Source organism: Camelus ferus, chromosome 14, assembly GCF_009834535.1.
Source record: "Camelus ferus isolate YT-003-E chromosome 14, BCGSAC_Cfer_1.0, whole genome shotgun sequence".
Taxonomy (NCBI): Eukaryota; Metazoa; Chordata; class Mammalia; order Artiodactyla; family Camelidae; genus Camelus; species Camelus ferus.
This window is the reverse complement of record NC_045709.1, coordinates 14,368,965-14,395,062: the sequence shown is the minus strand read 5'-3', so window position 1 is coordinate 14,395,062 and position 26,098 is coordinate 14,368,965. Positions and strand designations below refer to the sequence as shown.

At 42.7% G+C, this 26,098-nt stretch overlaps 1 protein-coding gene across 2 annotated transcripts; it reads left to right on the top strand.

Annotated features, from left to right (window-relative positions):
- The first annotated feature begins 5,075 nt into the window (after positions 1-5,075).
- Positions 5,076-15,535, top strand: CCNA1 (cyclin A1). Of its 2 annotated transcripts, none has more exons than XM_032496017.1 (9): positions 5,076-5,301; positions 6,121-6,306; positions 10,365-10,611; positions 10,804-10,928; positions 11,333-11,556; positions 12,657-12,861; positions 13,799-13,912; positions 14,825-14,958; positions 15,271-15,535. In XM_032496017.1, exons 2-9 carry the CDS (start codon positions 6,142-6,144, stop codon positions 15,320-15,322), a joined length of 1,266 nt encoding a protein of 421 aa, XP_032351908.1. In that variant the 5' UTR covers positions 5,076-5,301; positions 6,121-6,141; the 3' UTR covers positions 15,323-15,535. The 2 variants fall into 2 exon arrangements, with proteins under 2 accessions (XP_032351908.1, XP_006182708.1); XM_006182646.3 differs by lacking the exon at positions 5,076-5,301 and adding an exon at positions 5,323-5,633.
- The last annotated feature ends 10,563 nt before the right edge of the window (positions 15,536-26,098 follow it).

Sequence of the window (26,098 nt, the reverse complement as noted above, 5' to 3'; positions counted from 1 at the left end):
TTGCACTGTTCATAAACAGGACACAATGCAGTTCATATGGACACAGTGGTTTTGACTGTTGACTAGGCAAAAGGTTCATTAATGATAAAAAAAATTATTCTGGTTGTAAGGACAAAAACACTAAGCTGCCTCATTAATATATAATAAAATATATTAGGTGCTAAAAAAGAACACATATACATGCAGGCAACTTTATGACTCGTTGTTATAAGGAAAAGTTATATGTATTTGAGATATTTTTTGTCCAGATAGAATTTTCATGAGTGATGACTATATAAATTCCTTAGTTCTGATAATAATTGAAAAGGCATAACAAGTCTGAGACAAGATTCGGATTTTTTTTTTTTGTCTTTTGCATGAAAATTTTTTTTCTAAAAATCTAAGTTTAGAATGGGAACTAATATAATTTGTTGTGGACATTTATAAATGAGAAATAAAAGGATTGAGGCAATGAAAAACACATTTTACAAATATTCTGTGATTTACTGGCAGTAGGATTTAATTAATAAAAAATTAACATGCAGAAAATATTAATAAATGGTTGCTGGAGTTAAGAGGACATGAGCCTGTTCTCAGGTATGGTATTCAACTAAAGTCACAAGCAAGTAATGTGATGATTCCATAATGTTTTCAATTAGAGACTGAGATCATTAGAGGTAAATGTAAAACACAGGAAATTGTTTTATAGAATTAACTGTGTCATAGAATTGATGGTACAATAATTGATCTTCACAGAAAAACTGGTATAAACAGAACTAGAAATTTAAAAAGACATAACCAATAAATGACAGCTGACTTTAATGAGGCAATAACCTCATAGCAACATGAGTCATCAGCAGATACTGACTACTGTATATAAAACAGATAAACAAGTTTCTTCTATGTAGTGCAGGGAACTATATTCAGTATCTTGTAGTAACTTCTAGTGAAAAATAATATGAAAACAAATATATGTATGTATATGTATGACTGAAACATTGTGCTGTACACCAGAAATTGACACATTGTAAACTGACTATACTTCAATTTAAAAAACCTACCCTTCCCTGTATCAGCAGATGAATTTTAGACCTAGGAAAAGATCATATAAAATCCATGTTCTTGATTTCCTCTAATAATAGACTGATTTCAGTAAAGATCTGGCAACTCAAAACTTTTCAAATTATTTAAACCATTGAGCTCCACTGTCCAACTGAAACTTATTTTTCCCTTGGTGCAGAATCTTGGGGAGGTTACTGCCAGAGTCCTTAAGTCTTCAGTGACAGGAATCTAATTTTAACAATGCACCTCTAAGGTGAGCACATTATTGGGGACTGACTCATGGTAACCAAAGTCTTCAGAAACACCTTCCTCTCACCCATGTTCCTGGGAGATTGGCTTCTTCATGAAATAGGTGCTGTGGAGTCTGCCCCAGAACCAGGAGAGACAGTCTTGAGGGGTCCTTTGGGACATCACAGTTTATTGCTCTCCCTTGGGAGATTTGGGATAAACACTGCTGAAAATTCTTGTTCTTTGGGTTCCCCTTTTCTAGGATAAATCTACCCTGCAAAAACAATTTTCTTTTAAACTCTTAATCACCTTTATTATCAGATCTGGATACTGATTCCAAACCTCTGCAGCAACAGGTATTCTTCCTTTTCTCTAAGTTCTAGCCACTCCCTGTTTGTATATCTGTGTCCCCCAGGGTGAAATAAACACTCATTACACTGCACCTTATGTAACTATGTTTGCCTGCACAAAAAGCTCTTTGAGAGCAGGGATCCTTTTTAATTGTTGTCCCATATCCATTTACTGTCTGATACAAGATTGATGCTCAAAAAATACTTATAAAAGGAGTGAATGAACAGTAGATGTTGGCTACCTCATGTATGTATTCAAACTATTTTCATTCAGAGAAAGTGACTTCACAAACCTTAATGAAAACTTACTTCACCTGTCATGTACTAAGGGCACCTCTTTGGACCACCCAAGGATATATGCTTCTTGAGGAGGTAAACTTTTGACTGCTTTTCAAACTGGACTCACTTGATCCTTCGGTCATCCTCCCTGGAGCTATGGGCTAAAACGTCACAAATTGCCCACCATCCCTAGCATCTGTCCTTCATCTTACCACAGAGCTGTGTTCTGAATCTAAATGTATACCTAAGAATGGCAGACACATGTCCATGAACAGGCAAAATACATCCCTAAAACGACCCCTGTCCTTAAAAACAAAAATATTGGTTCTTCTAGTTTTTCATCTTTCTCGGCTCTATACTGAAAATCAACTTGATTTCATACAAATTAATGAAAACTGACATGTTTGAACAAGAGGTTAATTACTAGCTACAGTGAGCACTTGGAATAGAAGTAATAACAGCTTCTGAAGTGCCAGGTAATTGCTGGCAAACAGAAAAGACTGTCTTTGAATTGAAATTTGGAGGGGGGAGGAGTCAGTTTTAATAGGACTTTGGGGTTTTAAAAATTCCTAGGAAAGATTTCAGCTGTCATCTTTATTATGGAAATTAATCCTAGCATCAAAACTAGCTGAGGACTGAGTATCAGGCAGGAAGTGCTGACCAAGTAATTTTCTAACCTGAGAAAGTGTTATATTAGCATGCAAGTTATACCAAATATTTTAGACATTAAAGATACATTATTAATAAAATACATTGTTTCCTTCTCAATATATTAGCAAATAGTTTATGTAAAACAAACTCAGATATTGAAAATCTCAACTTTGAATTCTAACCATGATTTTGTTACACTAATAGTAAAATTATAATCATGAATCTCACTAAAACTGCATTTGTGAGAAAGTCCTTTCTATTCTCTCTGCTCCTGTTTTTCCTAATCAAAGGCCAAGTTTTCCATTTAAATTTTTTATAAAAATTGAGCACCTATTTATTAGTTGAGTTTGTTTTTGTGCCATAAATCATTACTTGTTCAAATATTTAGTGATTTTTTTTTAAAAGTCAGGAAAGCTGTAAGTGTTGCACAAGTTATATGAATATCTGAACTTACATGGACACACATATGAAACATACATAAATATCAGTTCATCTGAATTACTCTCCAATTTAAGACCTGACCAGAGGACTACTGCGATTGAATACTGAATTCTAAGGCAGCACAATAAAATCACAGGCCACAGTTTAACAAAGTGGATGGAGAGAGAATGATGGTAACATAGAATGATAATAGTTCACATGCATTAAGGCCATATTAGGCTGCAGCAATTCATATGAGAGAGGGTAGGGGAAACAGGTATGAAATAATTTGAGGGTCCCGTCTGGTTAAGAGTTATTTTCTTTTTTAAAGGCATTTTTCAGACTAAAGGCAGTTGAGAGGCCACAGACATCTTAGTAGCCTCCTCTTCTGGTCCAGACAAGATTTAAGCCAGGTCACCCAACTTCAAAGGGCTGCCCCTGCGGAAGCCCAGCGCTACCCTTTCCCTGCCTGAGCTTCAATCTCAGAAAAGAGGATCAAAACGACAGACTCCAGGAACAAACACTGAACTGGCCTCTTTGTCTTGGAAGAAAGGCAAAGAGTACGAGATTTTCGGTCACTTTGTCGAGGAAACCAGATCAGAAGGGATGTACAGAGGGTGAGGTCACGTGAGTGCTGGGCAGTCCTGTCCCCGCCGAGGCTGCCCGGGCTCTCGGCAAGACTTGCTCGAGTCCCTAACGGAGTTCACTACTGAGGCCATCAGTGTCCCCAGAAATCACAACAGGGTTGCCAGGTTGGGGAGGGCTCCTGGAAAGGCTTCCAAAAGCGGCGCGAGGCTGAGGCTAGAGGAGGGCAGAAAAGCTCCTTTCCTCCACCAGATAGCGGCATCTTGCAAAATGGGGCATCTGGTGCCTGCCTGCAACCGACCTGGGTGTTGCCACAATCAAGATGTTACCAGAGCTCCTGTGTTGCCTTCATATTCAAAGGCACAGGAATTCCGGGGTGCAAAGGGATTGCTGCTTTCCAGTGAATTAAAGTTGCTGATAAATTTATACAAATTTGTTTCATATTGAACAAAATCCGTTTCTGCGCTCCTCCTGCACCCAGCACGGATTTCCAAGATGCTTCCCAAATTCCTCTTAACGTCTGACTCCAACAAACGCTTTCATCCGCACTTTCTGTGGAAATACTTCAATTTACCCATTAAAGTAATGCATACCCAGATCGATGGGTGAACACGTTAATAAAGAACACTTAAGAGATTTTTGGCAGGTAAGATTAACAACCATTTCCATTCAAAATAAGGAAGAAAGCAATAACTAACCATTTCTTAAAATGGCCCTTTGAATGGTTTCGGGGGTCTGCTTCAGAAATTTAGGGATGGGTGTTTACAAAAATAGAAACAGACAAAAGCAGAAATGTATATGCAGTGTGTGTGGGTACATAACATTTAATACTTTAAAAAAAAACTTGGCTTGCCAGTTACCTCTGCAGGCGCCAGAGCGCCCTCCAAGGGCCCTTTCTTCCCTTACCCCTTCTCTACCCTCACCTCTACCTCCATGTTAAAAGCTCCTGGTTTCTCCCCGCACCCCGCCCTGCTTGCTCCCTACCTGCTGCACCCCGGATCCAAGGATTTCCCTCCTCACGTGGCCAGCGCACCTGCCCAGCCCCCAGTTCCAAGCCTCACCACTGTCCCACTCAACGTCCCAGTCCCCATCGCTGCCACCGCGTTCCTTCCTCTTCCTGGGCCACTATCTTGGCGTTCCTGGACCTGCTCCACACCGTGGCTGCCGGAACCCGTCGGGGAAGACCTCTCGTGGAGACTGCGAGCACCACGTGCGACCCTAAAACTCCAGATCTCCTCTCCTGCCCTACCCGGCCACATGCACCAGAACCCAGGCCGGCCACCCAAAATGAGCGAGGACACGGCGCCACCACGGATTAGGAGGCTCCAGCTCAAACTAGGGGCCAACCCGCTGATACTTGTCCTCCTTCTGGGAGGAGGTGCAGGTGTGTGAGCCGGGAAAGGGTTGCGAGCCGCGCCCTTCGGCGGGCGCCGTCAAGGTGCCGCGGCCTGCGCTGCCCCGAGGGCGTCGCGTCGCTCTCCCGAGCCAAGGTTCTCAGGAGCGGGCCGCGGAAAAGACGTTAGCGGGAGGAGTTAGCGGCTGTTGGGAGAACGGGTTCAAGGAAACAGTCCCTTCCAAACCCCGGCCATCGCGGGGTGGGCCCCCTTCCTCCCTCCCAGGCCGGGGACGCCTGCCAGAAGGGGCGCGTGTGCCCACAGCGACCGCCCGCCCGGGCACGCCCGGGCAGGGCCGCGCAGGAGGGGCCGGGGGCCGCCGGTTGGCGGTCCATCGGCCTGGAGCGTGTCAGGTGAGGGGGTCGCCATAGCGATGCGGCCCCGTAGCGCGCGCGCCTGCAGCGGTCGGCATGGAAACGGCCCCCAGCGGGGACCAGGAGCGCCGCTGATTGGCCGATTCAATAGACGCGGGCGGGGCAGGGGTTGAAAGTAATCGGCGCTGAGCGCCGGGCAGCCACTGCTGGGAGCCCGGCGCCCCGGCTGGAATCTATTAACACCTCGGTCCCCTTCCGCCCCGCCCCCGCCCCGCCCCCTCAGGCGGCCTCTCACTCCCAATCCTCGTGTGCGCTTGCTAATTGTTCCAGACAAATATCAAGATATAAGGCCGAGAAGAGCGAGGCCCGCTGTGGGTTCCAAGCAGGTTTTGGGGTCCTCTGTCTTGTGGGAGGAGGGCCGTGGAAGAGAACTCAGCTTGTCACTTCGGAAGGGGGCGTACTTTCCCACAGTGATGTATCTTGGGTCATATGTTTGCAGGCAGGAGGATGGTAGGGTGTCAGATAAGCATCATAGCCGGGAGAGACACAGGTTTGTAGGTCTGGTCTCCCCGTTAACCTAGGGCTTAGTGTCCGGGCTTAGAGGTTTGTCTGATGTCTCTCTCCTTCCAGCCGTTCGTTACCCAGGTCTTGGAAGAAAGCCTGGAGAGATTCAAATCACTGTTTTGGTTCAAAGCAGCTTTGATCGCTTGTACGGTGACTCATACCCTTTCAGCCCTAATAACTGTAGGAAAAGCTATATGTCTCTGCTCTCTCTTCTAGGGATTCGCTGCATCTTTGGAGCCTTCAGTGGAAGACTCTGACTAACCGGCTTGTCTGTTTCTCCTTCCCCGAGAGCAGCAGCCTGTGGAGACTGAGGATATGCATCTCAGCAGCTCCAAGAGCGGAGCAGTGCTGGGTCCAGCTTCCCAAGGTCCTGATGCCTATCAAATGATAACCAGAGGCCAGCTCGGCCAGGATCTGCCACAAAGAACAGTACTAGGGGTGCTGACTGAGAATGGGCAGTACAGGAGGACCTGTGGCCAGGTAATGACTGAGAAGTGCTGGGAAGGCTGCTTGTGAAGAAGGGCTGTGCTGTCATGGTGGGAGGTGGATTTCTCTCACGGTTTTACCTACCAATTCCCCTTGAGTATTCTAACCCTGGAATCTAGACTACAGGGACATTGATTTTTTTCTTTTTTTTAAAGATCACTTTGTCTGGTTCCTTTTCCAGATAGAAATACTGAATAATTTTCTCTGTCATTTTCCCAGCATCAAGGAAATAGGTCTAGGAACTGTTTAAGTATGTGTAAAGTCATTTAAGTTGTGGGCTAAAAGGAAATGTGAATGCCCCCAAATGAACTATGGAAGTGGGGCTCCCCCAGGTTGGAGTGGTATTCAGACTGATCTGGGCTGGGCCTAAAGCATTATGGATAACCTTTGTTACATTAGTTGGTGATGGTGTTAGAATCAGGATTGGCTCCAGCTAGAGTAGATTACTTCAAAATGCGTGCTTTGAAAGTAGACTTCTCCCCAGGACTGACAAAGGACAGTTGGGCAAACAGATCACAGGCCATCTGATCTTAGTTGCTTGAGCTTAACTGATCATAGGTACCTCCCTTACCAGATTGGCAACAAATTCAGACACTTAAAATGCAAATGAGGGGTTTGGATCCTTAAGAATGGATTTTGAAAAAAAAAATCCATTATGAAAGAAAAAAAAAAAAAGAATGGATTTTGAGATTAAAAAAAAGCTTCCTCAAGTCTGTTATTAGACAACCCTCTCATAGCCATGCCTTAAGCCTGTATGGTACATCTGTAGTGGAGTGACGTTGGCAATAGTACCGTGAAGTAGGTAGGTAGATGTTCTTTCCATTTCATAGGTGAGATAATTTGAGAGGTTTAAGAAAGCCACCCCCCACCCCACCCCCACGCCAAAAAAAAAGCCATGATGGAGGCCAGATCAGAAGCTCCTCCTTATCTACTGACTGTTCAAGTCATCTGTGTTTTGGTGGCATCTGATTAGTGAGAGAAATATACCCAAGGTAATCTGTTTCAAGCTTTGGAAAAAATTGAGTAAAGATGGTTTTAAGAGACTTAATGTGCTTAGCAATGTTTACTTCTTTAAACTTCAAGTCTAAAACCTCTTAAAAATTGGCAGTTATGCCTATGCTGAGTGGGCTCACTTTAAATTCATAACCATTAGTTAACACTCTTATGTTGCCTGGTGCTACCTTTACACTCCTGTATATTCCTCTACGAACTTCTTATAGAAATCTGTTTTATACTTTCCCTTCTCTCTCTATCCTCCACAGCCTCTATCTCCATCCTTACTCTCAGCTAATGACTTTATATCCTATTTTCCTAAAAACGTAGATGCAACCAGAAGAGAATGCCCACATGCCCCCATGTACCATAGACTCTGCCATCCCCTCCTGCTACACAGCTGATGTGTCCCTGCTCTTATGCGAGGTGAACCTCCCATGTGTGCAACACACCTTATGCTCTCCTTCCTCTTCAAGGATATCATTCTAGCAACTTTTCTTTCTCTTTGTAGATTTCTCTTCTCTACTAGGTCAAACTCAGAAGCATGCAAATATATTGTGGTAATTTTTTCAACCTTAAAAACCTTTCTACTACAAAGCTCCTTGCAGCAACTGTCCCATTTATAGCAATATTTCTTGAGCGTTTGTCTATCCTGCTAGACTATAAACCCCATCAGGATGAGGATTTGGGATGTCAGGTTGTCTGCTGTGTTCCCAGTGTTTAGAACAGTGCCTAAACTTAGAAATACAAATATTTGTTGAATGAATACTCTTGTCTCAAATTCTTCTCTTATTCTCTTTGACTCAACTCTTAATCAGTTCCTTCCTTTCTTGACTGATTAGCAGCATTTGACGTTGTTGGTCATTCTTTATTGCCTGATAGTTTCCTCTCACTCAGCTTGGAGAACATGGCTCTCTGCTGGTTTTCCACTGAGCTCCCTAGACTTGTCTCCCCAATATCTTGGCTCTTCCTTATCCAACCTCTAAAAGTTAGCATGTGCCAGGGCTTAGTATACAATCTGAATCTGCACTCCCTCCCTCCCTCAGCAATCGCTTCAAGTCTCCTGGCATCGAGTGCCATCCACCCGTTGACGACTCATTCTTTTACCTCTGGACCTCTCAGCTATGTTGCAGGCTCACAGAGTCAGCTGCCTTCTGGATGTCTCCACTCATATCGTACAGTAGGCATCTCATAGTGCCACAAAACCAAACACCAGCCCTGGCCTCACCCTGCTCTCCCCAAAGTCTTCCTCATCTCAGGAAATGGAATGTCCATCCTTCCTGTTACTCAGCCCCCAAAACCTTTGTCAACCTTGACTCTTCTTTTTCTCCCAACCCCACATCTAATTTGCTGAAAAAATACGATTGGCTCTACTTATGAAAAAGTCTAGAATCTCATTTCTCATCCTTCCTGGTCCAAACCTCTGTTGTGTCTTACCCAGAATCCGCAAGTTGTATGACTGGTCATCTTACTCATCCTCCTTGCTCTCTATACCCATACACGGCCGAGACGGTCCTTGTAAAACATAAGTCAGATCATGCCACACCTTTGCCTAGAACTCTGCAGTGGCCGCCCATCTCTGAATAGGAACAGTCCTTAGATGGCCTGTGGTAAGGCCCACGTGCTACGGCTTCTTTTTTCTTTCTGATTTTGACTCCCTCTCTCACTCTGCCCTGTCTGCTCCTTGCTGTGTCTCTGAGACACACTTCAACGTCAGAGTGTTCATCCATGCTGTTCCCTCTGCCCAGAATGCTCTTCCCTCTTCTGTCTGTGTGACTTACTCCTTACCTTGTTCATATCTTTGCCCAACTCTGTCCTCTTCATGTTATTATTCAAAGCACTTATCACCACCTGACTGACAGTATCTTTTCTTGTTTGTCCTCCCCACCCCCCCACCAAACTCCATGAGGGCAGTCCTCTTTGAACGTTTTATTCACTGCTAAATGGGGACCTAGAATAGTGTCTGGCACATAGAATATGTTCGGCAAATCTTTGTTTAATGAATGTATGTCTCAATCCACGTACATTTATATCTCTATGTAGCAAAAGTCAAACTTGGTAGTAATTTAGAGTCATGGTTATCCGGCTATAATAACTTGTGATTTGGGCCCTTTATAGTCCCTTTGATTTTTTTCCCCCAGTACTACATAAAGCACTTTTTGTTTACTAGACATTAGCTACATGTTTAACTTGCTAGATGGAAGGGAAAGTTGTGGAGCCGCATACTAACCTGGAAGTAGCCTCAACAGTAAACACCAAGGTTAATTACAAACAAGAAAAGGTTAATGCAGTAGCTTCACCCAGTATTTGCATAAATAGAACGCAGATTCATAAAGCCTGCCCACCTGTCCTGGCCCAGCTGACCTTCAGGCCATCCAACATGACTCACCTTAATGGGCAATGGTGTTCAATTCATTCCCATTGTTCCCATTGTTAATGCTACAGGAACCAGGGAGAAGCAACTGAGGGTTAGGTTTCCCTAAGGGTGATTACATTATGTCATGTAATAAGATTCTCTGGCTTGTAAGAGAATTTAGTAGTACACATTTCTAAAATCATCACGTTTCTAAATCACTGGGTATAAAAGGGAACTTTACAGGGGCTTGTTGACCAAAAGTTTACTATTTAAGGAGGACTGTAGGAACTCTGTAAGATGTGTTAGGAATCACACTGGGTTGGTATAAAAGTGTGTAATGCTACAAGCGCGAAAGCCGATTCCACAGTCCCCCCCACGTGTGGTACCTATCTCACTCTGGAGGTCAGCTCGTAGCTTTTCTTTTTTCTTTTTTTCCTATCATCTTGAGTTTTCCTTGATAAATATGTGAGGAAGATGACAAATTTTAGGTAGCTCTTTTCCCAAATGTCAAATGTAGACAAAGATAAGGGAGAAATCATTTTGGGGAAGCTTCATTTTCTGAAAATTAAACTACAGACATAGATATTTCAGTGTAAGATTCCACTCCTCTTCCCAGCCTGCTGGTTTGAATCACAGGGGATTTCTTAGCATGTATGTGGTCTACGGGGTGGCATCTAACAAAAAAAAAATAACCCTTTTCTAGGGGCTCACAACACTCAGGTGTTTCTCTGGATCAGAAAATGTCTGGCCTCCAGCTGGAAAGACAGCGCTCTCCGACCACGGAGTTCACGTGCCCGCCAAGCAAGGATTTGACATCTACATGGATGAACCTGAGCAGGGGGACAGAGACAGCTGCGTGGGGCAAGAGCGGATGGTGTTTGAGGAGCCCTACGAAGTAGACACCAGCACACTCAACTCAGACCTTCACTTCCTGCTGGATTTTAACACAGGTGATCTGACTCACGTAAGGCCGAGGGTCCCCTGTATTCATAATCACCTGCAGTGTTCACTAGCATATAACTAGCAAGAGAAAACCATGAAGTAATAAATGATTTTCACAACTGCCTGTGTGGAGGGTTAGTGGATGGAACCTGTGTTTACAAGTTAAATGTCTTAACCCAATAATGTTAACCCTCCCGCAGTTTCCCCTATGCTGGTGGATTCATCTCTCCACCCGCAGCCTGAAGATGCATCAGATTTTGGTACAGATGTGATAAATGTGACTGAATATGCTGAAGAAATTCATCAGTACCTTAGAGAAGCTGAAGTGAGTTTTCCTAACTTCCCCGATTTCCAGCACCCCAAGCACTTCCTGTTAAGACAGTTATAAGCTCTTTGCCACAACCATTAGTGAATGGCATTCTTGTGACATCCAAACCTAAGAATGCTGTGAAAGTCGTGAGGTGAGTAGCAAGTAGATCCTATCTCTGTGACCCAGAGGGTCTGTATATTAAGAATTTCACTCTCGGGAATGGCCATCATTGCCACTTTCCACCTCCTTTAAGTTATTTATTAACTAATTGCATTACACAGAGCCAGGATTTCACGCTTTCTTCCATGCTACAGTAAAGATTTCTTTGGCAATGAGCTTTTTCAAAACAGCAGCTGTACTATGAAGCGATCTTTCTAACAAAGCAACTATTTAAACGTGGAAACTCTTTCCCCTAACAGGTAAGACACAGGCCCAAGGCGCACTACATGAAGAAGCAGCCAGACATCACGGAAGGCATGCGCACGATTCTGGTGGACTGGCTGGTGGAGGTGGGGGAGGAGTACAAACTCCGGGCAGAGACCCTCTACCTGGCCGTCAACTTCCTGGACAGGTTCCTGTCGTGCATGTCTGTTCTGAGAGGGAAACTGCAGCTCGTAGGAACGGCAGCTATTCTGCTGGCTTCGTAAGTGTTCTGCAGCTTGAATAATGGGGGACTTTCAGCCTGTCTACACACTTGATTTCCATTCCCATTTATTGAAGAAATGCAGTGCTTGACAATGAAAGCTTGTGCATGACTCCTTTGAGAAAATATCATTTTTACGATATTTACTGAGAAGCTGAATCTTACCATGTGTTCACTCTTCAATTGAGATGTTTAAGATCCTCTTAACAACAAGTCCTATATCATAAGGAAGGCAGCCATCGGCTCCAGTTCAGGATCTAATGTAACTGTTTTGTGTAGTCTTTTACTTGTATTCTATTGTGAGTATAAATTCCTGTTTAAAGAGATTTCAGTTATATAAAAGCCTGCTTCCTGATCTAGTGAGTGACCCATAATAACCCAGTTTATTTGGTCACAGTGAATAAACTAGTCTAGCTGGTTCCTGTTACTATCAGTCATTCATAAAGATACCTAATTATGTAGAAAAGGGCTGGTTGTGGCTAAGCTTCTTTTAAATAAGTGACCTGCTGGTGAGTAGTGGTATTTTTTCTGTTCTGGTCTGAGACATTATACGTATTAATGCCAAAAAATTTGCAAAAATTTCTCTACAGAAAGGAGAAACAAAAGCAAAAGCAAAGAATTGATAACAGTGAAGTTGTCCCAGTATCTTTCTCTTGGATATAGAGCATCTCTTGATAATTCAATAGAGAAAGCTGAAATTGATCTTTTTTTAGAAAAATCTAAGACCTAAGGCATTTTTTTCTACCACTGTGTTCAACATAACATTCTTTCCCACAAGATGAAGTCTATAGACATAAGAGGAATTTACCTGTATGTCTGTCATTGGGAATCTTTCAGCACACCAGAGGCCCAAACCTAAAATTCTCGGTCTGAAATTGCTCCTTTACTAGTCCTAGCAGTAAGTACGACGTATCCTTGTAATACGCATGCTCTCATTCTGGAAACCAGCTCCTAATATTTTCACAGCCCTGTACTATTTAGCCATTTGTTAAGTGACACTTAAGTCTGCAAGGGCCAGGTGACAGGCATGGTAGTGAGCACCCAAGAAGGAGAGCCACAGGGTCCAAGCTTCACTTCCCCCAACCCTTTCCCTTTCATAGGAAATATGAAGAAATATACCCACCAGAAGTAGACGAGTTTGTCTACATAACCGATGACACTTACACAAAACGACAACTGCTGAGAATGGAACACCTGCTCCTGAAGGTCCTGGCTTTTGATCTGACGGTGCCAACCACCAACCAGTTTCTCCTTCAGTACTTACGGAGGCAGGGGGTGTGCGTCAGGACTGAGAACCTGGCCAAGGTATGGCACGGGACTTCCAAGAACTCTGGTGCCAAGTTGGGCAAAAAAACAGCCTCCTTCAGTTTCTGCCTTTCTTTTCAGTCCTTTGCCTTGGGCCCAGAAAAGCTTTTTAGCAATTGAAAGAGAGCTAATATTAAGAACGTGACTTCTGGTTATGACACATTACTATTGATTGTGTTTAGCAGACATGGGTTGTCTAATCACCTAACTCTTAAAGAAATTTCAGGTTAGAAACTGTTCTCTTGTTGTATACAGACCACATGCAAGCACACACTACCCTTGGGTTTGTAGAATGGGAACAAAATAAATATGGTTTGATCTAGTTCTAATCTCATCCTAACATGTTAAATAATAAAGCACTATTTGGTTATAGAACTTTAGTTAAGGTACCATAAGTATTGGTTTGAAAACCGAGGTTTCCATTTATAATGATCTAATATATCTGGTGTTTCTATGCTATGCAAAGAGTAATAAGGATGTCTGTATAGATCTCCCAATACGTGTCTTTTACTCTGATAAATTCCCACTGGTACTGTTCTAGTCTCTGAACTACATGCATTTGCCTGATAAATTGAAACCTTTAATACGGACATATTTTTGCCTTTGGCTGAAGGCTCTAGTCCACTTCGGTGGCCAGGGCGATGCTACTTGACCAGCATAAACCTGCACTGCTAGTATAAGTCACCCATCACATATACTGTTTGGGTCAGCCAAATACTTGTGTATTGAAATTTATTACAACATAAATGTTATTCTGGTTATGGACAGGCATGGCAATCATTAACCCAGCGAATAATTTTGGGCATCTATTTCTGTGCTCATCACTAAATGCAGGTTGAACAAAGATGACACAGTTTGTTCCCTTGACATTTCCAGATTTACTTGTAACCTTAGTCAAGTTCCTAATTCCAATGAGATTTTTCTCTCTTGTGCTTAGTACGTAGCAGAACTGAGTCTCCTTGAAGCTGACCCGTTCTTGAAATATCTTCCTTCACTGATAGCCGCAGCCGCTTACTGCCTGGCAAACTATACTGTGAACAGGCACTTCTGGGTAAGAGTCTAATGACTTCCTTCTAGGTGAACTGCAAAGACTATCTCAAGTCTGTTCATTAATGTGCAAGGCTTTGAATGGGCTGGCCTCTTACGAGCGAGGCTTAGTTCAATAGGGAACTGGGTGTCTTGCCAGCAGACTACACCATGCTGCTGAGTGTTGCGGGGCCATCTTCATAGCTTTGACCCAGTGGCTTAGCCCCATGGGGAGGAGAAGTTGCAGGAAGTCAAGGAGATGGTGGTAGAGATGGTGGTCCCTCACTCAACAGAAGCAGGCCTGGAAACCTCAACACCCACCCTCACGCAAGGAGGGCCTCTAGCATAAGCATCGACTGCTTCGAGGCAAAGATGTGGACTTTTCCTCTCAGTATAAAAAAAAAATCTGGATCCAAGTAGGATGGTCAGAAGGTTGTATCAGTCTTTCAAGGGAACAGGGCAGTTAGCATTGCTTTATGGCCTGCGACGGTTAGCAAGATGGAAAATGGACCCCCAAGATTTGGTTCTGGAGGCTCACTTTTCATGCTAAAAGAGTGGAGCATCACCTACTTTTGTTTTCTAGGATTCTTATTTCTTATACTGCTTTTGGCAAAGAATCTTTCATAGTCTATGTAAATAGAATGTTCAGGTAAGTAGAGGCTCTTTAGGGGCCAGTAAAAATCTTGCTCATGAGAGAACAGATAAACTGTCCCCAAGCTGAGCATTATAATTGTACAATATGAGCAAATTTAGAACTCTGACTGTTCTTCCTAATATCTTACTTCTAAAGTCTCTGAAGGAGCATTATGGTTTTTTTTGGGATGAATACGGACACTTACTAAGTGATTCGTGTCCTTTATTTCACAGTTTTCAGATTTTTGCTACCTTGTAAAGATATATGATGAAGTTTTCTTCTTTTGTCTTTTGTCTTGATTAGCCAGAAACCCTTGCTGCATTTACAGGCTATTCATTAAGTGAAATTGTGCCCTGCCTGAGTGAGCTACATAAAGCGTGCCTCGTTATACCCCACCGGCCCCAGCAAGCAATCAGGGAGAAGTATAAGACTTCAAAGTAAGTTCCTGAAATTGTCCTGTCCACGATCACTATTTAAAGCTTGAATAGGGTATAGTAATTTCAGAATTAAAAACTAGAACAGGTTGTCCTGATTTGTACCTGATGCTAAGCTGGAAACGTAGGGTTGTATGTCAAAACAAGATCAGTCTGGAGGGGCCTAGAGTTACAGTTTGTCGGCTTGCAGTGCATATAGTCAGCCAGGTCCTTCCTTTCTCGTAAAACTGCTAGAAAGATTTCTGCGGCCTAAGTGACATTTTAAGACACCAAAATCTTTGGCTGGTGCTGAACTTGCCTTGGGTCTCATTTCAGGCACCTGCACGTGTCCCTCATGGAGCCACCCGCAGTCCTCCCTCTGCAGTAAGTTCTAGAACTGAAGCACTTTCGGAACTTCACCTCTGGATCAACACAACTGGTCTTAATTTTCACAGGTTTCCGCAGGTTGGGTCAACTAGTGTTGCTATGACATAGATGACATGTATTTTTTTTTAATGTAAATGTATTTAGGTTCCCTTAGACGTTAGTAGCTTTTAATATAGTCTGACAGTGTCTAAAGAATAAACAGCTTGTCTTCTGACCATGTGTGATTTACTGATTACCACGGCTGGCATACTTGTCTGGAATTTTAGTTGAGAGTAATTATAAATGTCATCTCTATTTCAAGAATTCGTCTAAGTTGTTTTTGTAAATCTGGCACACTGTTAGGATTACATAGAGGAATCCAGAGATTTCTCATGCTTGGTAAACGGCTACCTGGAGACTTTTTCCTTCCTGTCTCTTACTACTCATATAGCTCTCTGTAGATTGGCAAGGGCAGAACTCCAAGCCTAGACAGAGTAGAGAAGGGATGGAAGCAAGTACTGTCTATTCTAGCTGCCCTGTTGGGCCCTGGGGAGTAAAGACAGTGGGGTTGAGGACTAACTGTGGTCAAGTGCCCCTGAGGGGTAATCTACATTTAATCCTAAATCAGGGATGTGATGCTCATTTGGTAAAGGGACACCATCATGTCAGTGTTCAGTTTTGATCTAGTTACCCACCAAGCATATATTTTGGCCTTAGAAAATGCTCAGAGAAGTAGAAAAAGAAAATTTTACCATAGGATGGAACTTCAGAATAATTAAGCTAACCCCTCATGTTTGTCCCTTGGGAGATATCTGTGCTAAACGCAGCCCAAACTGAAATTATTCATGATCCTACAGTTCAACTCACTACACGTTCCCACATGGCCCCTTTCAGCAGCACTTACAGAGTATACAAGAGGAGGAAAACTGAAACAAACACATGCTTGTCTGTAACTTTCTTTCAAAGATTGGAAGGAAAATCAAGAGCCGACTTGACCTTGAGGGAGAGTGGTGCTCATTTGGGACTGAACAGAAATTTTGTTAATCTCAAGATTAGCAGCCCTGGTCCAGGAGCCCTGGAGGGACACAAGCCTTGTGGCCAGGTGTGGCCAGGTTTGTCCTGCCTCCGGGCCTGCCCCGGGGTTGGGGCGAGAACCACAGATTTTCTTTACATAGAATAGATTATACCCAGGTAGGTTTTGGTAAAACAGGATTAGATGAAATTAACTCCAAATTTTAGGTTGGTTTCAAGCTCTAATGGAATTATCAGTATAAAAATACAGCCCTATTTTACATATTTTGTGAAGAATTTTTTTTGAAAGTTCCCAAAAGCTCTTAAAGAATTTTGGCATTGCCTTTTTTTTCCTCCCTGCAGGTAAGCATTCTCAAGGTATCTCCATTTCTGGTTCCATTAAAGAAGTTAGCATTTCCTTAAGTGTTTTGTGATTTATTGCATAAGTTTCACTAAGGGGAAAGGGGACACAGGACCCATATCAATGCTGAATCTTCTGTTTTTGTTACGCAATTAGCAATTTGTAATCTCACATCCTCACTTATGACTGGGTGTGTTTCTATTCACTGAATGTGTGTATACACACGCACACACACACACACACTTTCTCCTTTTGCATTTGGCAATGTAACAAACGTGCTGTGTAGTCACCATAAAATTGCCCTCCCCTCCAGAGGCCAGTGGGAGAGGGTAATTCTGGCTAAGACTTTGGGGGTAGAAGTGCTGTGTTTGTCTCAAGCTTTAAGGATGTGAAGGACTTGGCCACGGAAGCTTCCGCTCATCCTCTGCCAGTTGGTTAACCTCCCTCCTGTGAAACCTGCCTGTCTCAAACTGCAACAGTCTTAAACTTGAGGCTGTTCAAGCAGGAGCAGGAAGTTTGAAGGTTAGCCATGAACTGCATTCTCTACTGAGAAGGGCACAATTTTAGGATTAAGAAGGACCACAGAAAGGGGTGGTGTGGATTTAGGCCTCTAAAATAATGGAATAGTATCTCATTTCAGCCTTATTTCTGCCTCCACCCCTAAAAGCAAAGAGCCAGGGAAGGGGAAGACTGATGTATCTGTTGGGAATGGACCATTTGATGTGGCAGTTGTGACATTTAGAGCAAGAGAAGGGCTGGGGAAGGTGCATAATGTTGAGAGGAGACATCAAACCAGCATGTCTCATAGACTCAAAACAGGGTGGGGTATTTCCCTGATGCCTGGATCCATCCCTGTCCTCACGCTCCCGCTTCCACGGCCTTGGCTTAGCCCCCGTCGTTTCTCATCTGTATCAATCACTATGGCAACCTCCCAATGGCTCTTCAGTTTTCTCTTTCCTGTTTCCAGGGTTTCCTGAAACAAAGTGGATGATGTCTCTTTCTTGCAACTAATTCTTCAATGCCACATCACCACTGGGATCAAATAGGGGGCATGCAGCCCCCTGCATGGGCAGACCCTTGTCCACCCCGAACCAACAGCTTCTGCCTTTCCTGCTGAGTCACTTCTAGATCCTGCTGGGTCTTGTTCTCCCTCGGTTCATTCCCTCCCCACGTGCTGCTTTCTTTCTAAAGACATTTCCCACCTTCCTACAGCACAGGCGATTCTGCAGATCTAATCTTTGGCTTCAGCTCCCCATCAGCCTCAGGGAAAGGGTCTCTCACTACCGGCTGCTACCTGTTGGTCTCCCCTCCTGGAGTACACGCCCCTCCAGCATCTCCCCCACCACTGTATCTCACAGGCAGTTCCCCCAGTAAATCTCTTGCACATCTAGGCCTGTCTGGATGTCTGTTTGCGGGAGGCGCAAACTCACACAGAAGCCTTTTAAACCCTAAGAGGTGGGGATAAACAGCGTTTCCCAAATGTACTTGACTAAATATTCTTTACACAAACCTGTCAGTATTTAAAAGGGCACTCATGTTTCAAGGAACACAGATCAGAATGCTCTATGGAAAAAGGATTAATTAATAACTACCTAAACTGACCGACATTTTAATTTCTACGTTATTTATTATTTGATTTGTACAGATATGTTTAAATTATCTGTTAGTGTATTTTGTGTCATTCTTTCAGAGTCTTATCCAATTATTTCAGTATTCTGAACTTAAAGAACCCTTGGGGTAATATCAAGGAAGATTCTTCACTGCTTAGATGCAACTGACATTATAGCTATTGCCCTGGTACCCAGGCAGGGGGACGAGGGGGCAACCCAGGCAAGTAACAGCTTTCTTCCTTGTGTCCCCTGGGGGGAACCTGTTGAATGCTGTTAATGCAAATCACCAAGATAGTGACCGACTCTATATTAAATATTGACACAAGAGAGATTTCTGGAATACTTAAAAATGTCTGACATGTTATTAGGCATTTAGTGATTTTATTATATGGTCACATTCTGGAGAAACTAAAGTTCTGATTACTAACGTCTGACAGTACAGAATGCTAAAAATTTGTAACTCCCTGTGCTGGTTTTTTGAAAGGAATTGAGCCCCCAAAGTAAATATAAATATTGTCTTCAGGAGAATCCTTCAGGTGTTGTGTTTTGAAAATTATGCAAAGATTCTTAGAATTATCTGTCCATTGACGAATGAAAGGTAAAGAAAATATGGTACAGACAGACAATGGAATATTATTCAGCCTTAAAAAGAAAGCAAATTCTGACACATGATACAACATGGGTTATCCTTGAGGACATTACGCTAAGTGAAACAAGCCTGTCACATGAAGACAAATACTGTATGATCCCACTTCTGTGAGGTATCTAGAGTAGTCAGATTCACAGAAACAGAAAGTAGAATGGAAGTGGCCAGGGGCTCAGAAATACGTGTAGAGTTTCAGTTTTGCAGGATGAAGAGGTTCTAGAGATGGGTTGCACAACACTGTGAATCTACTTAACACTACTGAACTGTACACTTAAAAATGGTTAAGGTGGTAAATTTTACATTATGTATATCTTCCCACAATTTAACAAATAACAATCTGAGAAGTTTCACACTGCAGTTTTTAAGCATTCCTATACGAATAGTCCAACCAGTGGCAAAATACAAGCTCCTTAAGAGCAGAAAGACTATTTTACTGATTTTTGCTTTGCTGCTCAAAGTGTGGCCCATGGGTCAGCACCCCCAGCGTCACCTGGGAGCTTGTTAGAAATATACAACCTCGGGCTCCACAGCGGATTTACTGAATCTGAACCTGAATCTTAATAAGACACCCAGCTGATTCACACGCACATTAAAGTTTGAGAGGCACTGCCCGACAGCACCTAACTCAGAAATATAAGAGTTTAATCACGTTTGGCTGTTGTTTGCAGACTAGACTCTTCAAGATTTGATAAATGCATTCAAACTCTTTGCCCTAAGGGTTGCTGTCAACACAAGACGTCACCATTACACAGAGGCTAGAAACCAGTAGTGAGCCAAGATTTACACACATTTAAAGTGGGATTTTTAAAAAGTAACATTCTCTTTGATTCTCCATCCTGCATTTGGAAGAAACACTGAACTTGAAGATGGAGCCATCTTTGCCACCCTCCTGCTTTATGTTGACCATTTAATGACCTCTGTGTGGCAGTATAACTCTGAGAAATGTACAGAAAGGTCAGCATTTAGTCTGTAGATATCATTCCTGTGCTCTGAAATGCCCCTCCCACAACCGTGTATTGGGGAAAAGACCATGCGTAAGGCCTTTGCTTACAGGCAGCATGCCCTCACAGCTTTTCTCTCTTGCTCCCCTTCCTCTTCCTCATTATCTCAAGAAGCTGAGCATCCCAGATCTGGCCGTATCACCGTCCTATATACCCAACTGCCTCCCTGCCTCAGCCTAGGATGCTTAATGAGAGAGAACCCCAGAAACCACGGGAAGTGCAAGTTCAGGATCCGGGAGCTCTCAGACCCCCTCCTCCCAGGGCAGCCCTGGGCTTCGGTCTGAGGTTGTTGGTGGGTGGATGGGCCTCAGACGGAATCCTCCAGCCGGCGTTCTCCTTGAGCAACACCTCGTAGTGCTCCCTGTGACCAATATGAGCTCCCGGTGTCACAACACGGGCAGTACTGAGAGCGGAGGATCTAGCCAACAGTGGCTTGTCCGCAGATGTGTGTCCTGTGGTTGGAGAAGTGAACAAGAGGGATGCTCTCTGAATGATGAACATGCTAACTCACCAGGCAGAGCTTTCGTAGCTCCAGGCTGGAGAGAAGAGTCACTGCATGTGCTAACGAGGTGACAGTGCATGGTAATTCCACGCTATACTTGCTGGAAAATAAATTAGTAGCTTGCATTTTTCTTGGATATACACTTTTCAAAGCACTTTCAACTACATCATCTCATTTAATCCTCACAAGACTTTGTGAGCTTAAATAGGACAGGTGTTATTATTAGCCCATTTTACAGAAAACTAACGCAAGTCTTGGCAACCTTCGAGTCTGCAGTGGTAGTTGATGGCAGTGACTCAAATCCACTCACTTCACTCATCCCTTGACCACAAGTAACTGAATGTCTCTGGATTGCAGTTTTCTTAAATATAAATAGGAATGAAAATAATTGGTTCTCACCCACAAGGCAGTGATAGACGTGAAGTCTATAGCACAGTGCCTGCCTGCACACAGTCAGAGGTGGTAACTGTTAGCTACGACGCTTATAGCCAGAGATCACACAGCTAATGTGTGATCACATTAAACCTGGAACTCAAACCATCTTCTGCTTCTAAGTCCAATGGTCTCCCCATTATGCATTAATGTGAGAGCCTTTAGACCCATTTTGGCCTCATCTCCTTCAAGAAGTACTTTCTGATCCCATCCCATTCCTAGCAAGTGGCCCACCTTTCTTTCCTAGTTGTATTCCATCCATCACTAGCTCACCACTCTGTGTATAAATCCACTAGGACCAGGACCCGTGCCTCATTGGTTTTGGTTGTCTCCAGAGCTAGATCATTGCCAGCACATGGTAAGCACAATAAATGTTTGTCAACTTCAACTCAAGTATGGCTCCCTGATAGGAATTTTGACAGGAAGCAGTCTCCTGTCCAATCTGACCACGCTGTCACCCTCTGCCTGTGCCTCTTTGTTCAGTTTGACCCCCTTTTGTCTCTTATCTTATCTCCTAGAGATCTGTTTATTAGCTGTGCCTATAATTCTCCAATTCTCATGCAGCGTTTGAATAAAATCACAGTTTAGCTCCAGCTGTGCAGGTTTCTGCAACCTAATATGAAGCCCCTGCCTGCTGCTGAGAGAACACACAGATGTGATTTAGAATCAGACTTCAGGGGAATGTTGCAGGTTGTCAAGGCTTCATTTCTGACCAAAGAAGGGGGAGGAACCCAAAAATGGGGTTGCCAGAACGAGATGGAAATGTCAAGAGCTTGAAAGAAAGCATGAAACTCAGACCCTAAACGACTGGATGATGCCAAGATGATGGCCTTTTGTTACCGTTGCTGCTGTTTCTGCCTAATTCGAGGAAAGCGAATTATACTTGAGCAAAACAAATTCATTGCAGGTTATACATATCTGAATGCATGTCTACAGATATGCAGAGCTACACATGCCTATGTGGATGTACAGGTACCTATGTCTGTGTTTTCTGGAATTAGAAATCTCCATCCTATGTAGCAAAGCCTTGATATACAAGCCCATCTTCTTATTTAATCAGTGTTATTAATATAAATAAAACCATTCAAAATTCTTATCACGATATAATGAAAGTCATAATCATAACCCATTGTCAAGCATTAGCTACTGCTCCTGTATACAACACATTGAATGACGTGACCGCTAGGTATTCAGTAAATGGAACTCCATTCTAACAAATTAAACAGTTTTAAGGAGGAATTTCATAAGCTTAGGGGAGCATTTCAAGGCGACAACTCATTAAATATAAGCAATCTATCCTTTCCTTCCACATTAGAAATCTTATTGCTTTGGACCCTATGTTGGAAAAATGGCTTTTGCTATTTTTGCAAGTCATCCAGGAGAAGGAAAACACAGTGACTGCTTGATTTTTAAACTTCCAAGAGGATATAATGCAATATATTGAGATACTTTAATATATGAAATACGAACAAGGGTTCTCTGGATGGGTGCATCTATTTTCAAGCTCGTCTAACCCTATGAGAATAAAAGCCTTGCTCAATTTTACACATTACACCCTCTGTATTTCTTGGTTTGAGAAAATACAAGCAGATTTGACTTCACGTTGTTTTGGCACGAGCGTAGGTAGCTGATGAAGGTGGGATGTGACATGTTAGCCAACGACAGCTCGAGCAAACCAGCAGATTGCCAGGGTAGTTTCAAAATCAGTCGGTAACACAGTCCCATGGCAAAGTCGAGAGATGATTTCCTCAGACACCTAATGTTACAAGAAAGGTCACACTTAATTTTGATTACGTCTGTGATTTACACTGGCTCTCCAATTTTACAATGATTACAGATGAGCATGGAATTGGTGTCTAAAACACATTGGCTCAGGTGAAATCAGCAGTTTTTAAATGAGCAGCATACACTTCTCTCACTTTAGAAAATAACGAGATAATACAGTTTTCTTTTATGAACTCTACCAACCCAAAGCATCGATGCAGTTGTCTTTACATTTCATACAGTTATCACTTAATTTCTGATGCTGGGACAGCCACATCATGAGGAAAAGATAAGGAGTTTATTTTCTGTGAGTGACCCCAACAACCTCAGCCTCAAAAGAAGAAACACTGAAAACATTAACACTGAAGTTCCGCACTCAGGCCTTGGACAGTCCCTTCTTCCCCTGCCTGGTTAGAGAAACTGGGCGGAGAGCGAGAAGTGCTTGTAATCCTTTTAGTTGTCTTTTACCTACCGTTTGCCTGGTCCCTGTTTATGTAACTTTGATGGAGGCAAGGGAAAGAAGAAAGGCGCATTCCGCAGGTATAGGAGGAGATGTCTAAGCTTTAAGCCATCCGGGAGATGTTAAAAAATACAAATTTAACAGAGTAAATTTGAAGATCTAATTGGGTTTATTCAATGATTCGTGATTTTGCCCATCTAGCAAGCAGAGAGATCCTGCCTGGAGCTGTACAAAGTGGAAGGTTTTTATAGGCAGAAGAATGGGGAGGCAAGGAAGTTTGCAAAAGAAAAGAGAATTGTTTTAAGCAGGGACATCTTCTTTGGAGGGAAGAGGATGGCAGGAGTCTTACCTTGCAGACAACTTTGCTCGTGCTGACTGGAAATTTCAGATTGATTGTTTATAAAGGTCAAATTCTTGGAGAAGGTTGAAACTGCAGGTAAGTCTTGGTGTGCTGTCTGGGGCTGGCTGGGGCGGCAGGCTTGGGCAGGGAGGCGCAAGGCGGGAATGACTCAATTTGGGGCTTGTTGGTTCTTTTTAACAGGGACTATCCAAGAGTTTTATGTTTTAGGAGTCCTGAAAGGCAGGATTCTAGGCTAATTTGGAGACAGGAGAACATGGAAAGGAAAAAAAAAAAAAGAATTCCGAATGAAAATAATCTAAGCCAAAAACTCCGATGGGAAGCCAAGGGCACAGTTCAGAAATTCTGTTTAACGTATGAATAATAGGTTGTTTTGAATGCTAGTCTTACAAAAAAAGAAAAAAAAAAAAAAACTCTCAGAGAAGCCCTGATCCAATCCACATTTTAGACTCACCCTGTCCCTAGACCCCTGAGCTGCTGTCATTGCAGAAAACCAGGCTGATATTGCCATAGAAGAAATGGGCAACATCTTGCAGAATCAAGTAGGATTTTCTCATTTCCTCAGAGGGGTAACAATACGATGAGGTGAGGAAAGGAATTCAGCCAGTGATGTGCTAAATATTTAACAAGTGGTTCCCGGGGAATATGCCTATATATACATACATACATTTATTGTAATTTCTACAGGTGTTAAGAATGTGTAGCACACAATTTATGAATAATAATAAGATATATAATACTCTTCATTGTGTATACAATATAACTACATGATTCTTACAGAATACTTTCGTTGATTTTTGCCAAACTTTTTATGGCCAATCTATAGTTGCAACTGAGAAATGGATATAGTTTGTATACGAATGTTAGTAGATACTTTCATTTAAGTCAATGAACAAGATTAAGCAAAGCAAGAAAGATGTTGGAACTCACTTGTTTGTTAGTGACTTTGTTGGAAGAATACTGGAAGAATATTTCCTCGATTTTTTTACACTATTCACAATGTAATGACCAAACGTATGACACATTTTAGAAGTTTAAAATCTGCATTACTTACATTTTCTCTATTATTTTCTTAAGTGCAAACCAGAGATTGGCCAACTTTTTCTGCTAAGGGCCAGATAGTAACTATGTTAAGCTTTGCAGGCCATCTGGTCTCTCTCTTAACTATCTCCATCTATACAATTCCACCATTGCAGTATGAAGGCAGCCACAGACATATTGACCTGAAACAAACAGACTCCCAGATATTTCTCTGGCAAAGATGAGTTTATTTGGAATCAGCAGTTAACTGCAGTCTGGGGTCTGCAACTATGGCTAGTCAAGTACAAGTCCTCGCATGGACTTACATCACATTTCGAGTGCTCAATAGCCACACGTGGCTCGTGGTTGCCATATTGGCCAATGAGGCTCTAAAATACACGCAGACAGTTGCACTCAAGAAATATTAAACAACAACATAATAAGTGGTGAAACCCAATGAAAGGTTGCCTTTGCCTTGTTTCATTCATTCATTCATCTGTCTGATACCAGCTGAGCACCTAGGTCACAAGCAACTGCAGGAGATAGAAGGAAAACTAATCCATAGTCCATGCCTTCAGGGAATTCAGAGTCAAGAAGGAGAAATCAGACAATCAACAGATAAAAATAATGAGGATGGGGAAAGTTAAGAGTGCCACAAGAGAAGCACAGGTAGAGAAAACACCGTGGGACTTGAGCAGAAGGAGAGGCTCTTTCTAGCTGGAAGATCAAGAAATTTGGGGTCATTTAAACTGAAAAAAAAAGAAAAGAGAGAGAGATGGGTAGAGACTCGACTGCAGAGTTATGGAGAAGGGCACTTGAGGCAGAGGAACCTTTGGGGCTTAAAATGAGTGAACAGGAGGAAGGTGAAAGGTCTGAAGGGTGGACAGTGGGCAGTCAATACAGCTCATGAGCAAGGGACAGATGCCATCTTCAGAAGTTTAATCTAGCAATACTGTACATAGTTTGGAAGAAATACTGAGAGATGGTGAGGGACTTCTGTAATCACTGGGTGAGAGGTACTGAAGTCATGAACTAGAAGAAGGAGAATGAAAATAAAAAGGAGAGGAAGGCACAATAGATACTATTAGAAATTGAATTGACATGATTGGCAATTACATGGAATCGAGAGAAAAGAATCTGAGATGCCGAGGCGGCAGTGTGGTACTCGTGCATTAACAACAGCAAACAAAGGACATTTGGGAGGGAAGATGATGGTTTAGTTTGGGACATACTGAATTCTACCAATAACTTTTTATTGGAGAAATAAATAAGTAAATTGTAAAGTAAAGATTCTTGATCTCCTTAAGCACACGCTCAGAGAGAAAATGAATTAGTGTTTAGGGAAGTTGATACTCTACCCTCTGCATCTGGAACCATAGGCAAGCAGCCCTGCTTCTCTGTGCATCACTGCACTGACCACTACTCGTCATTTTCTGAGGTCAGCTCTATATTTCTATTATCTATGACTGTTGCTTTAAGTCTGATGAACATTAAATACATTAGCTAGAATACATTAGCAATGCAACTGCTAATCTGAAAAAAAGGGAGAATTCAGCATTCTTATCCCGCATACATTTTCAGGGTCTGGTTCCAAATCACATGTAAGCAGCTTGAGGCTCACCTCCCTGGAGAA

Coding starts and splice junctions, on each gene's coding strand:
- CCNA1 (XM_032496017.1), top strand. CDS start 6,142: ATGCATCTCAGCAGCTCCAAGAGCGGAGCAGTGCTGGGTCCAGCTTCC. Junction 10,929..11,332: donor AGTACCTTAGAGAAGCTGAA/GTGAGTTTTCCT, acceptor TTCCCCTAACAG/GTAAGACACAGGCCCAAGGC. Junction 11,557..12,656: donor GCAGCTATTCTGCTGGCTTC/GTAAGTGTTCTG, acceptor TCCCTTTCATAG/GAAATATGAAGAAATATACC.